The 16,103-nt window shown below is 40.4% G+C and overlaps 1 protein-coding gene across 1 annotated transcript; it reads right to left on the bottom strand.

The window, feature by feature from the left end:
• Window positions 1-2,145: 2,145 nt before the first annotated feature.
• Window positions 2,146-15,409, bottom strand: smg6 (SMG6 nonsense mediated mRNA decay factor). The gene is made up of 19 exons (XM_046410726.1): window positions 15,246-15,409; window positions 11,653-13,993; window positions 11,318-11,510; window positions 10,984-11,094; window positions 10,661-10,767; window positions 10,301-10,379; window positions 9,915-10,025; window positions 9,196-9,411; window positions 8,444-8,505; window positions 8,164-8,309; window positions 7,823-7,936; window positions 7,095-7,269; window positions 6,241-6,460; window positions 5,901-6,080; window positions 5,487-5,654; window positions 4,951-5,095; window positions 4,510-4,772; window positions 4,315-4,396; window positions 2,146-4,207 (listed from the first exon to the last, which is right to left on the bottom strand). The coding sequence occupies exons 1-19, from the start codon at window positions 15,334-15,336 to the stop codon at window positions 4,077-4,079; spliced, it is 4,935 nt and encodes a 1,644-aa protein (XP_046266682.1). The 5' UTR covers window positions 15,337-15,409; the 3' UTR covers window positions 2,146-4,076.
• Between the last annotated feature and the right edge of the window lie 694 nt (window positions 15,410-16,103).

The following is a 16,103-nucleotide window of genomic DNA, read 5'->3' as shown; positions in this document are numbered from 1 at the left end:
GTTTAGCCTTATACACTTTCAGTCACTGAGCTCCTAACCTGATTAACAGTTTGCGTCTTAATCTGGCCTATACTATAAATAGTCCGTCGTTAACTCACAGATTATGTTAAAAACTATTTTATCTATCCTAAAGCAATAGCAGACTTTCCCAACATGTCAGGAAAGATGGTCAAGGTCCAACCAACATGAGGCTGTCCAGGGACGACAATGTGCAGTTCATCGGTTATTGTCCCTTATGTCAGGAGACGTGTGTGTGTGTGTTTTCCCATCAAAACACCGTAATTTATTCTAGTAAACCCTAATAGTGCAGACTAAACAATAAAGTCTGATTATGTCCTGAAATATAATTACGATATAATATGATTAGATGGACCTGTCAGTTTGTACAAAAGCATGTGATGAGTACACCTTGCAGCCCACGACCTGAAGTGACATGACTTGATATTACATGGTTAATATGAAATAGGGTTTAATAATAAGGTAAACAATTTGCAATTCCCATACATAATTTCAAGGGGCCTTAACACGTCTGCTCTAAATCCATTCATGTGCTACAGATGTCACTGTTTAATCAATCATCATCATCATTATTATTATTATTATTATTATTATAAGGGTTACACCAGGGAAGCATATGAAACATTTGTTTATCTGAAACATATTTCTTCTATATTCAAAGGAATGTTCTGTACTTCTAGCATGAAAAACCACTTGTTATCACGTCAGTATTAATGTGACACCATACCTCAGAGGATTACACATGTAGGTGTAATCTGCATCGAGAAAATATGGGATGTATGTAACGTGCATGGCATCAGAGAGGTTAAAGATGGGCATTCCACAACAGGCTGCAGGCTGAGAAACCAATCAGCTTGCAGAACGAGGCTCAGAGGGCTTTCATTGGTTGCTTGGTTGCCCTGTTGTCATGATGATGGGAATCAGGTCCTGCCTGTGTGGTCTGTATCCAGGCGCAGATGTATACTGAAGGAAATGGTAAGGATGGATGGGCTGCAGAACTTTCTGTTCCGGACGTGTAGGAACTATATACAGCAATATGTAATGTAAATACACGAATCCCCTTGAATATAATCATAGAGGTTTATTCCAACTTGAACTCTGTGATTGTGATACTGGTGCTTGCGTACAGATGCTACATGCTGAAAAAGTCTCAACAAAAGCTGCTTGTTATGGTAGAGTGAGTTATATCACGCAACGGTGAACAGCATTAAGCCTCCACGCACTGATGTTATGCTGCTGTGCTGACTGACTCTGTGGGCCTTGCTCTTCATTAACACTGTGAATTTGAAACATTACCATTTGTCAGTACTAAGAATAGAATATCAGGAATGAACCGGGACTTTTCAGTCTTCTGAGGCATGTCTAGATAATGATCATGGTCACTAATTATGTTTTTTTTCCACTGATGTCACCTTGGTCACTACAGTATGGTCGACCTATAGATTTCCTCATGATTGTCTGTTTCGTCAGTTTATCAAGACATCAGAAGCTTTACTGTAGCGCTACATCCAAAAGCACTGGCTCCTTGGCTCCATCACTCCCACTGTTGTCCTCCGCTACCACACGAGGGCAGACATGTAAAGGCAATGACGTAGATGTGACTTTCAGCAGATATTTCATATTCATTATTGGTAGCAGGCCTATATGTTTTGTTGTTACTCAATGGGTTTTATTACATTAAATTTTTGCAAACATTCTCGTCTCAATGCAAGCAAAACGTGGGACCATGACATATTCAGTGAACCTAAAAAGATGGGAAAATGAAAAGTTGTTAATGATCTGACTTTGTGCTTTTATACTTGTGAAGAATAACAGAATAAGTGAATATGAATGTTAAGAAAATCTTTTTGTGCACAACAACACTGTAGGGCCTTTTTCACAGCAGATACTTTGACTGAAAGAATAAGTATGGCTGGGCTGTAAATGGCAAAAATAAAACCACTGCTTCAGTTTCAAGGTCGAGGTATTGTGCACACAGACTCCCTGACACACACACACACAAACACTGTTAATGTTATTATCGTCTGTGCCTTTCCAATGATAAGTCAAGATGTCTTCTTCAGAAAAAGGCCCTTTTAATACATTAATATCACATTCTTCATTTTCACATTAATGAGATAGAAGCAATGGCCTTTGAAACACTTTTATTGATGGAAGATGAGTCATTTGTGTTTAACTGATTATGTATTTACTACAGTTGCTCCAACACTAAAACACTGCAGCTGTACCACTTAACACAGTGAATTGTAGTGAGCACCACAGCAGCAACAGAAAAGAGTAGCTGGAAAAAAATGATTAGATGATTCACACAAATACAGAAACACCAGCTGCAGACATAAGTTGTATAAGCTTAGCTGAAAAGGTACGGGATAAATAGAAAGCAAGGTAGCCACTTCTACATACTGTATTATTTCAAATCCATATGATCAAACTGTGTTGAGTGAATTATGACTTTCATATGATTCGACACAACAGAGGACACAGATGTTGTTTACATGTGATCGAACAACCCGACACAGTCTCAAATTGAAACAAAAACTGAACTCAGAGAAAGCAAAAATGCAAACACGAACACCACCTCTGTGTTAGATCTTGATAACGCACCAGTGAGGTGTTGTTTAAACCTGATGGAAATTTTACAGTCATTTATGGTGGTATGCCTCATGCACTTTGTTTCAACTTGTGGATGGTGGAAGTGGAATGAGTTGGATATGTGACCTTGAAGAAAAAAAAAAAAATCACACTCTGAGAAGGAAAAGTGGTGTTGTGATTAAAAACATTTTCTGGAAATATAAATAGCTGTGGTGGTATGAACTGGAGAGCACAAAAGGACTGATATGGAGTGAAATAGTCATCAGTGGTACTTGATAATAAAGTATCTGCAAAGTCACAATCAGGGACCAAATAATGTCCGACTTCGTGGCTATGAAAGTAGACCTGAGTCAAACACTATTTTCAGTATTTTTGTTCGATAATTTTTTTTTTAAGTGATGCATGGAATTATACTCTAAGGTAAAATCCCATAAAGTTGGTCAGTGTAGCATTATCTACTCCAATAACTGAGTAGTCTTGATATATTAAATCTCACACATTTGTTATACTGCTCAAAAACAGAAATGAATTTGCACCCACATCTGATATAAGATATCAGATCTGTTTGGTGGGAGACTTTGCCGATGCTTATTATCAGTCTTCCCAAAACTGAAAAATGGCCTCAGAAAAGGAAAGAAAACTTTTCACAGGAGTTTAACAAGTAAAAACACAAATACAGATAATAATGAATGTTTTTGTTGTTTGGAAAAAAAAAAAACCAAACATTTTCTCATGTTGCCAGACAGGCATCAGACATATCCTGGTTTAGCAGGAAATACCATACCTGCATGCAGGTGTTGAGGTTGTATGACAGGTCTGGATTAACCTTCACTACAATCAGCCACATTTTACTGTACTGACAAAGACCCTCCAGCTGTGCTTCTCTCTGTCTGGCTTTCTCTCAGCTATGGTGTAGAGGCCAAAGCAGTCAAATGTGACTGGATCCTCTGAGATGCGTGGAAGTGCCAATTATGGTCTTCATTACTGCTATCCTCAATCAATTAAATGACCATTAGCACTCTCCCTTTCTGTTCCTCATTCTATCATTAACCTCAAATTTTAATTCTGCTTGCAGTGTACACTCTCTAACTAGGAGCAGAGGCTTGAGGCTGGACCACACCTTCAAAATCAAATCACTCCAGTTTCACCACGTTGCTCCCTCCAAATCCAGCCTTCCCGAGACTTACAGTGTCCCTTGTCTCTTTCTGGGGGAAGCTCACTGATCTTAACACATACACACACACACACACACACTTCATTGCAAGAGGGGGAAAAGCTCACTGAAACCACCCTGCTGTCACTACATTTGCTTGTATTTCTTAAGAAGTGGTTCTTCGCTTTATTTTTTTATTATTTCCTCTCCCCTGTTATCTCCTCCTCTCCTCTCTTAAGTGTGTCTTCTCTCCTTGGCTGAGTGGCAAGCAGGCTTCAGCAGCTGGGTTCCTCTGATTCCAGCTTAGCCTATTTCAGCCCACTTTGGCCCAGCTGAGGAACGCGGGGATGTCTCGGACTGGGACGTTGCGGGTTAGAGCTTTGACGCGCAGGTTACGGTCATCTGTAAGTAGTACCACCTCCCTGTAGAGCCTCACTGTCCCATCTGTGTGGATAGGGGATGTCAAAGAGTAACATGTCTGTGAGTGTTTGCATGGATGTGAGGCTATTTGAACACTGACAGTTGACAGGATGACAGTTGATGTTACATACTTCTCTGATCAGGCATGAAATCTTTTGCTTTGTCTTTGCAGTAGTGGAGGCAGCAGGACAGAATCACATCATCATTATTACCCTGAGGAAGAACAGAAATGCATCACTGAAAAACAGTCAAAAAAAAAAATTTCATTGCACAATCTTAAATCTTAAGTTGCCGTTAATAATAAAACAAACATTCTGGGCTCTCACCTGCTGTCCGGAGGTGTCTTCACTGCGGAAGGCTATAGACTCAAGCTGATTTCCTCTGCTTGTCAGGGCCCTGAGGCACGGTTCCCTGGTTTCAAATCCTTTTTCTAGGAAAGCCACTGCCAATCGGGCCTTTTCCTGCACGGCCCGCACATGAGTCGCGCTAACATTATAGTTGCTATGGTTGCCAAAGCTGCGCCCACCTGACCCCATTCCTCCACCAAAGTTGTCCTGGCCTTTAGCCAAGCCATCTAACTCTGTAATTACTGAGAGAGAGGACACACAAAAAAAGATTTCCTGTTTCTATACTAAATGTCAGATACATGGGACATTCTTATGAATTTGAACATGTAACAATACCAGAATTTAATTCCTTAATCCTCTTACTAGACAGTGTACTCATCCTCTAATTGTATTCCTCTTTTCTTTGTGTTTCAGGCTTACCGATGAGTGGCACAACTATTATATATGTTCCACACTGCAGGAGTTTCTTCAGTCCTCCCAAGTGATCAATGAATCCATTGGTATCCGGAACCAAAAAGAGAGGCCTCACTTCAAGCTCCAACTGTCCGCCTGTCTGCAGCACCGCCTGAAAAGCGCACAAGCACAAACAAACAAACAAACACAAATTAAATTTGATTTGAACTCTGCCACAACATGGTATTAAGTACACACCTGTCCTACTCAAGCAACTGGGGCAGCATTAGCCTCCATCCACAGGGACTGCCCCAACAAGTCCAGCATGGACTCAGAAGTGTGTGTTATAATGTTATAAGTATTAACATTCATTCATTAGAGGATCTGAACATTTCAACATTAGCCAATGACGTTTTGTTTCTGAAGAATAGAAGGTGTAATTTTATGCAATTTTCTACATATAACTTGATGTCATTGTTATGACAGAGAAATGCCTTTTACAATTCATGCATATGCCTTTCTGAATGTTTATTCTTGTGTGCATATGTATTTCACAGTTTTACCTGTATTTTATCCCGGCGCTTCTGCTGCTGTGCCAGTTTGTTGGCGAGGGCATGACGTCGCGCCTTCAGCTGTCTGATGTCATTCTCATTGTCTTCCGGTTCTTCAGCATCCTCCTCTTCTTCCGATGCCGAGAGAGACGACTCTGCCTCGACTATGACATCATCAGCCTGCCAAACAGACACAGACATGGATTACTTGGATTATATGGGTTATTATTGTTTCGCGGACATGAAAATTTCTTCAGAAATTTGACTAGAAAAACTTTAAATGGCCTCTTCAATTGTAGTTTTTACATAAGGCTGTGTGAGATGCAATCAGAGATAAAAACAAAAAACAAAAGACTGAGAGTGCTAAGAAATAGTTAAGGTTAGGGGAAAGGTTACTACTAAGAAAGTAGCTGAATAAACAGTCACCTCCTCTTTCTCTGTTAGAGAATCCTGCCTGTTCCTTGTATCCATTGAGTGGTTAGAAGGAGAAGTTGCCACAGAGACGTATTTGCCTCCTTTGAAGGCCAACAGAGGCTCTTCCTGTCCGCACAAAGCCTCCAGAAAGTACTTCAGCACTGTGACTCTCTTACAATCTGCTGCTATTGCCTGAGGAAAGAGCATGAATGAATATGTGCATGTGAACAGTATGATCAAAGCTACAAGGAAAAATCTGGCACTCACACACACTGAAGGTAATAGAAAAATATTCAGTGGGTACCAGAACTGCAGTGTTACAATATAATGAAATAATTTATTTTACTCTCACCATGTCGGCGTGTCTGTCTACATAACAGGGCTCCTGTGGAGCAGCCAACAGTGGTATAAAGCCAGCCAGTAGCCTGTCCTCCTTCAGTTGCAGCACAGTCAACTCCTCATCCCCCTCACTTTCGTCAGTGTCGACCTTGTACAGTGGCACTTCCCCGTGGTCCACACATGCTAGCACGTTACACAGGTCAGCCAGGCACTGCCAAACATCAGGTGAGGAACTTGATCGAGAGAAAAAAACAAAAACCACAAGTGATGGTGAGGAACAGGAATGTGCATGATCAGTCGACCAGTCAATTAGTTAGCCTACAAGTCAATTAGTTCAGGCTTAGCTGTTACAGTACACATTTAAATTACATACTGACATAATCTGCAGTGAAATGTCATGCCTTCTTAGCCAAATGTTGTTTTATAAAAAACAAGCATTATTAATGCTGTATATAACAACAGTTAACTGTTGCAATGTTATTGACGAATGTGATTAGGGGTTTTAAATGGCTCTTAAAATACACAAAGTTTTTCTGTACAGCAGTCAAAAAGCTAAAAAAAAACCCCCACTGCATACTACCTGCTCAGCACATTTAGCAGTTAAACAGCCTAATGGCACTTGGTCGAGACAAAAACAAAGCTAAAAGTGAGTGAACATTAGACCTAGATTCATTCAGTATTCAGTATACACTCCAAATGAATTATAATGTTGCTAGGTAACTGCAGGAGGTCTAAATAAGCAACTGCATGCAAGCAGGTTCCCCATATCAGATGAACAGGTGATGATATGCAGATTATGTTCACAATTTGTTTCCACTGCCCCCAAGTGGCCAAAAACATCAGTTACTGCCAGTTTAAAGTACTCACTCTAAACCACAAGGTGGTGGGTTCCACTCATCTGGGTGTCCCAGCATCCAATCAGACCACACCTTGATGCTTGGTAGCAGTTCTCTAAGGTCTGAGGGGAAGGCAGAGACCTTTACCATCCCCTCCAGTTCATCTCCTTTATCCTCCTCATCTGCATCTGCCATGCTAACTGGTTCTGAAAGAGTGAAAGGAAGACGTTTTCTAAACACCACATTTAAGAGTACACAATGAAACAAAAACCACTGAAACTCACTTAATGAGGAAAATGATGTGAGTTTGAATTTATTAGACTGTATAAATAAAGATCGATTATGCTTATTCAAAGATTTCAAGTCCAACTGAAGTTTAAAAAAAACTCTTTGCAGTCAAGAATCATGTAAGGTCATGCAAGGTTATTTTTAAAATTATTTTAGATTATTTTAATTTTGGAAGGTAAAAAAGTGTATTTTCTAAAAAAAGAGCAATAGATACCAGAGATGACTACATGTTCAAATTCATACTCCTAACTAATTAACTCTATGAATAATCACCACTGATGAGCTGTGGGAAGGTACAGTAATTCTTGTCTTTTAACTGTTCATCTGATTAAGATAAAGGGACTCGAATACTAATGCAGATCTTAATTTCAAACTGAATTGAATATGAGTATAGAAACATAACTTTTATAAATGCTGCTGATCCAATACTTGAACTGAACAACTACATTGTGGAGCTTAATATATGTGTACCTGCCGGAGTATCTCTGAGCAGCTCTGTGCAACGCTGCACCAAAAGTGCAAACATGCCGAGACCCAAAGCAGTGCTTTGCTCATGTAAAACAGATCGCACTTCTCCTTCTTCACCTGACAAGCAGAGACAAAAATTTAAAACAGTACTTCTTAAACACTCAATATTAACAGCAACTTGTGTGAAGTCAACTGCACATAAAGAGCCTGCATGCGAGAAGATTGAAACTGTGTCAAAGAGCCATTATCAACTCTACAATGGACAGATAAAACCATCCCAAGGAGTTATAAGTCCCCCTTGAGGTAAAACACGATAATAATGATTAGCATAGTAGCAGTATTACCTCTGCTGTGGTTATTGTGTATGGTGAACATGTTGATGGTGATGATCTGCAGCATGTGCGTACTGCCCAGCATTGAAAGGCCATGCTGCAGCAGCGTCTTGAACTCCTGCAGGACACGGCTCGCCGCTCCAGGGAAAGATTCCATGCTGTACAGGCAAAACACACACAATTACAAAAATACAGAAACACAGACACAAAAGCAGACATAAAAAACATTTTTAGATTACTTTCCCATTCAGACCATGAATATAAAAGCTGGGACATAGGGGACCTCACTCACCCCACTTTAGTGAAGAGTTTTCCATGTGCATGCAGGAAACTCAGAATAAATCTCTTATTTAGCTGGAGAAAAAAACAAGAAGGCCAAAAGAAGAAAAGAAAGATATAAGTTATCTTTACATAGATCTTTACAATACAAACCCTAGAGCTCAGCACATGACAAAAAACAAACACATGTCCTCATCCATTGACCAGGTACAAGGACATGTTTTTAGGTGATGGCACCACTAAATGTACCTGAACACTTCAACAGCAGGGGTGGAAATCAACTGAAAGGCTGTTGAAAGGGGAAAAAATAAAGAAAAAAGACATACAGATGCCTCTATCAATGGCATGAACTGACGGTCAATGGATGGATTTCCAATTATTCCATACAAGTAGTTGATATAACAGCTTGTTTTACTTAATAAATACAGTGTGTGTCATGACAGACAAAAGCAAACCAAAAAACAAAGTCAAATAACAAAATGTTGGAGGTGGTACAAACATCTTTGAACACGCAACTGCCATAAAAATGAAAGATCAGCACAAAGAAATGAACACCCAGGAAATACTGAATGAGTAAAAATAAAATCATGAGAGACATAATAAATGAAGCCAAAAAAAAAATTACTAAAGACATGACAAGAAAAAAAATGAAGGCAGAGCAAATAAAGAAGACTACAAAGAGATGGAATAAAACTATAAAACAGTGTGAGAGACTTTTACAGGCAGTGTATGTGTCTGTTTGCAAAAGAAAGAAAAGGATCTTACATCACTAGCGCTGAGACTGCCCAGCTCTCCATCCTGTTCAGAGTCTCTGCTGGATTCGCTACCTCCTCTCTGTGAGGATGGGTTTGCTGCTTGTCTGCTGGGGCGAATCCAAATCTCCACACGTGCTCCATCTTCCCCTCGTCCTCTTCCTCTTACTGCTGGACCCCTGGAGCCTCCTTCATGCTCCTGTCTCCTCCGTCTCTCAAGTTGCTCAGCCTACGAGAACAAAGTCTCTAAATAAGAAGTACTTGAGCAGCCTCAAGTCTGTGTAATCACCATATTACAGTTAAAGTGACCCATGATGCTAGTAAGTCATTTATTAATCAAATGATTCAACTAACACACAAATGCATCTAAGTTGTTATATTTATACAATACAGAAAATAAGTGAAGTGTCTTGAGCAGGTTTAAATGTGACATGAGGTACTAATCAAAACAGCAGTAATAGTACAATTATTGAAAAAGCCCTTCTGCATTAACACTTCTGTTCTAAATAACCTTTTGAGATTACACTTCTGTCAAACCACTTCTGTTCCAACCAATAATTAATGTCTACAATTGTTCATTTCCAAGCTCCTTACTTGAAGTTATTTTCTATAATGTTATCCTAGTTACAGATGTATACTTATGTTAAAATTTAGGTGATTTTCAGGTGTTTTTTTTGGTCCAAGAAAAAGAGAAAATCACAAGTTAATGACAGAAGTGTGTGAATGTCTCACCTTACGCTTTGCTTCCTCAAACAGACTCATCAGACTTTCCTTTGCAGTCAAGATGGGGTTGGAAGCTGCCAAGCTGCGCATGTAATAATACACAGCATCCAACTTCCGCTTCTGTAAGTGACAGAGGTGGGAAGAGAGTAAGAGGAGGGAGGTAACCTACAAAAGGACACACACTGGGCAGATGTGAACAGACCTGATTCGATATATATAAATTTTCTTAAAATATTTTTCATATTTTTCAATCATTCCAGAGAAAAGTCAAGAGAAATACAATCAAAAACATAGTAACTTAACTCTAATGATCTAATTATACCCGCATAGAACTTTTTTAAACCAAATATCCAACTCTCAATTTTCCATCCGTACTTAAGTTACATTACACTTACTGTATAGACCGCCAGCAGAGCCAGCTGGTTATATGGTCGTCCATTTTTGGGAGCAATCTGCTGGGCTTTCAGGTACCAGCTAAGAAAAATCAGAAACATGTATTCATCATATACCATAAGAAAAACTTTATTTTTTCCGTCTACCATGGGCATTTTTATCTAGTCTGTCACATGCAGCTATGCAGATATCAAGTTTCTTGTCTTTAACAGGTAGCATGTTAGTAACAAAGTTTGAAACATGTATAGGAACTTTCAACAATATTTAGGTTGAAATGAAAACATATTAATTAAGTATGCTGTACTATATAACGTGAGTGAGAAGTTTCACAACCCCTACAAAATGTTCTAACTGCAGCCTACCTGCGAGCTTTGCCATAGTTGGCCGAGTCACTGGCTTGTTCCCGGTAACGTGCTATATCTCCCTGACAAATCATGCAGCGCTGAGCACTGATAAGTGCATACTTTACCTGTAAAAGACAGAAACACAAGGACAATGTCAAACAATTCACTTCATACAAAGTTCAGTTTGGACATAACTGTTGACACAGTGAACAAGTAGTATAATCTAAGTTGCCGTCAGCAACTATATCTGATGTTATAAGTTATGCATACACCGTATATGTCCAATCATTTTTAAAACACATTATTAACAGACTAACACACTAAAAGGAGTACTGCGTTACCGTTTTGCGTAATGGCCGAGCCCTGATAGCCACGCCATCCATATAATCCTCTAATTTAAACTGGTACACTGTCTGTAGCTTCTGAAGCAGCGCATCAAAGAAGAGGGCTCCCTGTAAAACACAGACAAAAATCACACATACAAATTTGCAGGTTTTCTTCATATTCAAAATTCTAGTGAAGAGTGGCACGAGTTTATTGTCTGTTACCATTGCAAAAGATTAAAGCTGTAAAGTGGTTATGGACACAAATCTTTCCAAAATTTGACATACAATCACATTGTGTATATTATCTAATTGTATACAATCATAATAATACTTTCCCATGTGTTTTCACCTCATCAAGCAGCGTGAGCAGCATGTTCCTGATATGAGGGGTGTTGTCATAAGTGGTTTCTTTGAGAAGCTGTCGGAAGCGCTCTATGACCTGGTAAAAGACGTTCTTCCACAAAGCCTGATCCACATTCTGAGAATCAGACAACTCGATGTCTGTCAGGATGACCTGCTCATATATCCCCAAAAGATCAGCTCTGAAAAACAAAAGGGTATTTCACAAGAGTGTATTTTCAATATGCCAACTGGTTCAGTTCTGCTGGGCAACAGTGAGCCATACAAGTTCAATAAGACAAAGGGTAAAATATAGAACACACATCTTTGCCACTGATTCCTCACCTAAGCTGGGCCATGCGATCCAGTCCTTCAGCACTCACTCTGTCCCTGGACAGAAGGTTACTGAGCTGGAGCTCCTGTGCATCTGCAGCCCTCAGCAGCCTCCCCAGCTCCCCTCTGGTCTGTTGCTCCACCTCTTCAAATGTCAAAGTACCTCCTGAACTTGACTGGGAATAACTTGCTCCCCTGTAACTCCCACAGAACTGACCCACACCAGGGCCTGTGTACATACCATTAGGAGCCATTTGGTAGGGTCCCATATGATAAGGATACGGATAGCGCTGGCTGGCGGCTGTGCCAGGATTATGTGAGTTACTGGTGGGAATGGGATAGCAGTAGGGGTTGTCAGAGTTTTGGAATTTGTAGTAAGCCATAGCAGCAGCCTGCTTGGATCGAAAGTGCTCACCCTGCGGAACTGGAGGACTGCCCGCTACCTCATCATCTGTGTCCAGAAAGTGAAGTTGTCCATATCCAGTTCCTGTCTGAAGGTATACAGGCTGCTGAAGAGATGAATGCTGTGAAGACTGGGTGCTGGTAAGAGCAGGCTTCTGGTCTGGATTATTAGGATCCCAGAGTCGTCTCACTCCTCCTCCTCTACCTCCTCTACTCCTGGAACCTGCTCCTCCCCTAATTCCGCTGAAAAGAAGCCTTTGCCCAACTTCTGGTGAATTAGATACATCTGTGCGAGATGGAAGCACCAGGATACCCCCACCTCTGCCACGAGGAACCAAGCCTTGCTTGCGATGTTGTGCAAGCCCACTATTAGACAAGGTATCGGCAGGCTTTTCTAGTGAAACCCTTAAGATTCCCCGACTTCCACCTCTGGTTCCTTTTTGTCTGTTCCTGTCTTCTCTCTGCCTCTCTGTGTTTAGTTCTTCCTCCCCGCCTCTTTTTCTTCTCCTTCTATCTTCTACTATGTCACTCATCTCACTCCCTTCCAGTGATTCTGTAGATGATTCCCCGTTGGTTGTCCAGCTTTGTAAATGACTCCTTCGCCCTTCCCCACTATTAGCCATCCCTTCTTTGTTATTGTGCCTAGGCTCCAGGAGCGGCCACTTGCTACGCTCTACATCCACCCGTAGCCCAGGACCATCCAGGCTGGTCCCGCTGCTGGCTGAGCTACTGCTGTAAGTTCGATTCCGTGAGCGCCTAATATCGGATTTGGAATAGCGTTTCGAGGTTGGTGTTGCGAGATTTGCATTGGATTGCTTTCTATCACCTCTTTCTACAGCCCTGCCCACATTTTTGTGTGTCTTAGCATCTTTCTCAGCATTTTTGGACTTGCTGTTGTTGTCTCCTCTTCTGCTTTCTCTGCAATCCTCTCTTCCTTTGCTTTGGTGTGCGTCTCCTGTCTTTCCTTTGATGTTATCTCTGTCTGTTTCTACTGCTCCCCTGTTTCTTTCCTCGTCAGCTTTCCCACAGTTGATCTTGCCTCCACAACCTATCACATCTTCTCCTCTTTTGGAATCCTTATTCCTCTCTTTTTCCTTCTCCCCTCCTCTTCTCCTGCGGTTTCCTTTTTCCCTCCTTTTTTCTACCTTTTTTTCCTCCTCTTTGTTTGCTCCCCCTTCACATGCCAACCTTTCTTTCACACTGAGCTTTTCTGCTTTGCTAGTAATTTTCTCCACCAAAGTATCAGAGGGTAACGGAGGTTTTTCCACATCTCGGTTTCCTTGCTTTCTGTTTGCCTCATTGGAATTAGACAGTTTTAAATTTTCCTGTATACCTTTTACTTTATCTTTCCCTTCCTGCTTGGGTGTAGATGTTTTTTTGTTCCCCTCACTTTCCCCTGTACTCAAATGGGATTCTGGCTCAGTTTTCTGCCCATCCTTCCTAGGGGGAGGCTTATCCTGCTCTCTTCCAACTCCACAGTCTTTTGCCTGAATGTTCCTTCTACTCCCAGGTTGATAAAATTCTCGGTCTGGTTTGCGAGCTTTCTTTGTTGACTTGGCAACTCCAGCAGGGTCCTGGTGTTCTGGTGCACTGGTCTTGGTGTCATTTTCGACAAGACCTTTTGCTTGATTGGCTTCTGTTTTAGCCTGAGACTGACTTCCTTTTCTGCAGTGCTGGGAGTTACTACCATCACCTCTCACCCGGTCTTCTTCCCTTTTGTCAGTACCTGCAGCCACCATTTTTTTAGACAAAGGCGTTTTTTCCCTCTGCGATGGTTGATCATCATGTTCGTATGAATCAGTGGTCGGAGGATCACTTTGTCCAGTGTCACCCTCGTCACTGTCACGGTGACGCCGTCCATGTACAGCTACTGACTGGTAGCGCTGCAGATCAGGGCGCTTTCCTTCACGCCGTCTTTGTTGCTTGTGTACATTATGCTCCTGTTGCTCATCTGCAGAAAGAAATTAAGATTCAGAAAGATAAAGTTGGAGTTCATCACAGTAGGTGGAGTACGGAGACGCAAGATTGAAGCTGACATATACTTTACCTCTTCTTGTGAACAAATCCCATGTAAGGAAACTCAGCAGTGCCTTCGACACAGCCACAAGCCCACTCATTCCCACTGAGGGTATAAATCTTCAAAATGGGTCTCAAATGAATAGTTTAATTAATTTCTAATCAGGGCTAGTAATTAACTCAATCAGTTGGTCACTGTTGTTTTCATTCAATGTCAATTAAACTCCAACAAAAGTATTTGTTAGGGGAGTGTTTTCAACTGTGATAATTACACATTTGGTGTTCCTTGTATTGATGACAACAAAAAAATGCATGTTGGATTGACTCAGACCATCAATGTGCAATAGCGTCTAGTGCTCAGTGTCCCAGTGCTGTGTTTAGTAGGTTTTGGGGAACAACAGAAGGCTATTACACAAAGAGAGAGGCTAAATGAGGCTCCTTTTATGGGATTTGTTGACAATAAATAAAAACAAAAATACAAAACACCACCAGGTAAAAACGTGTGCATATTCACAAACTAACGTTAATGTTACCCACAAAACACCACATTAATTACGTATGAAAAAAGTTAATTGTTTACCAACTTAATTACCTTTAAGTTGAGACTAACTTAAATTCCAGACAGCACTCCCTTTAGAGCATTGTGGAAAAAGTACACAGGAAAAGTGTGCAGATACAAATAACAGCACAACACGCACATAACCGTTTTGTCTAGGTCACCTTTTATATATAGTTTTTAAAAGGGTTAAACCGTTCGATCTCGGTTAGTTGATGTTCACTAAGTTAGTTCTCTAACGTTAAATAATTTTAAACGATGTCAAGAGTCGAGCTCATCTGTCGTAAAATCATCCAACGCGTCATTCAAACATTTGAGGATATATTCTCCTAATATACTCAAAAGTACAGAGAGTAAATACAAAAAACGGTCCAGATAAGATTTTAAATAGAGTTAATCCGTTACAGCAAGCACACATTACTGTTTGTTGTCGTTACGGTTGAAGGGGGCGTTTAAAACAAACCGCGCGGGACCAAATAATGAACAGGCTTGCTAGCTAACAACATTAGCTTGTTACAAACTTAGCAACTCCGTAGGTTACTTTCAGCTAACTTGGGATACTTTTTCGCTTGAATCCACTGACTTTTTCACGAATGTATTCCTTCCAAGTGTCTAGTTCACTTCCTCTCACCTTTCTGACAGTCAGTAATATTGACTGAATTCGACGCTTCAGCTCGGAGTTCCGCAGCTGAGATTCGCACTCTGTCCAGTTCGTTCGCCATCTTTGCTTTCACTAAAACAAACACAACAAGTATGGTGGCCTCGTTGGATCAAACGTGTTAACGGTGTGACTTTCAGCGAAGGCTGTTGGGTATTGTAGTATAGTAGTAAACAGTTTCTTCTTGTTTATTTGTTTTTGTTTTTTAAAATTCTGTTTCCGTTATGTAGGTATAAGGAGCAACATCGGAATTTTGAAATATCGCATTATAAAAGCCCCACACACTACTGTTTTACAACTGTCACTACTAATTTTACTTTGTATACTTATTTATTTATTGACTTCTTGAATCTTGTCTTTCAGTTTTTCAGTTGTATGTTCTGTTGTTGTAATTCCTGGATTTCTATTATGTAAAGCTACTGTCATATCACTACTGTATTCGGTACATTTTAACGTTCTTTGAAATGGTATGGATTTTGTGCTGCCTATTCTTTTGGGAATCCTCAGATCAACAAATAGGAAGAACGTCTATGCACCAAACCCGAATATGCCAACACTGATTTTAAAGGGCTGTTGATAATGATTGCACAAAGTCAAAACTCGGGTTAATAATAAAATGACTTATATAACATGACAAATGATGTGTAAAAATGTCAGAAAATTGTTACATATGCACTGACCCACATATGCAGCCTGAGGGAAGGGGGCTTAAAGGTCTGTAATTACGTAAAGAAACAGACAGATACTGTATATACACATGCATATACACCTTCAGTTCCACACAATATCCACTAGATGTCAGGATTGAATATTCATTGTCATTTTTAGTTT

Source organism: Scatophagus argus, chromosome 14 (assembly GCF_020382885.2).
Source record: "Scatophagus argus isolate fScaArg1 chromosome 14, fScaArg1.pri, whole genome shotgun sequence".
Taxonomy (NCBI): domain Eukaryota; kingdom Metazoa; phylum Chordata; class Actinopteri; family Scatophagidae; genus Scatophagus; species Scatophagus argus.
The sequence above is the reverse complement of the archived record's forward strand: the minus strand, read 5'-3'. Positions and strand labels throughout refer to the sequence as shown.

Coding starts and splice junctions, on each gene's coding strand:
- smg6 (XM_046410726.1), bottom strand. CDS start 15,336: ATGGCGAACGAACTGGACAGAGTGCGAATCTCAGCTGCGGAACTCCGA. Junction 9,412..9,914: donor TTGAGGAAGCAAAGCGTAAG/GTGAGACATTCA, acceptor TTGTTCTCGTAG/GCTGAGCAACTTGAGAGACG. Junction 4,208..4,314: donor TTTCATGCCTGATCAGAGAA/GTATGTAACATC, acceptor CTATCCACACAG/ATGGGACAGTGAGGCTCTAC.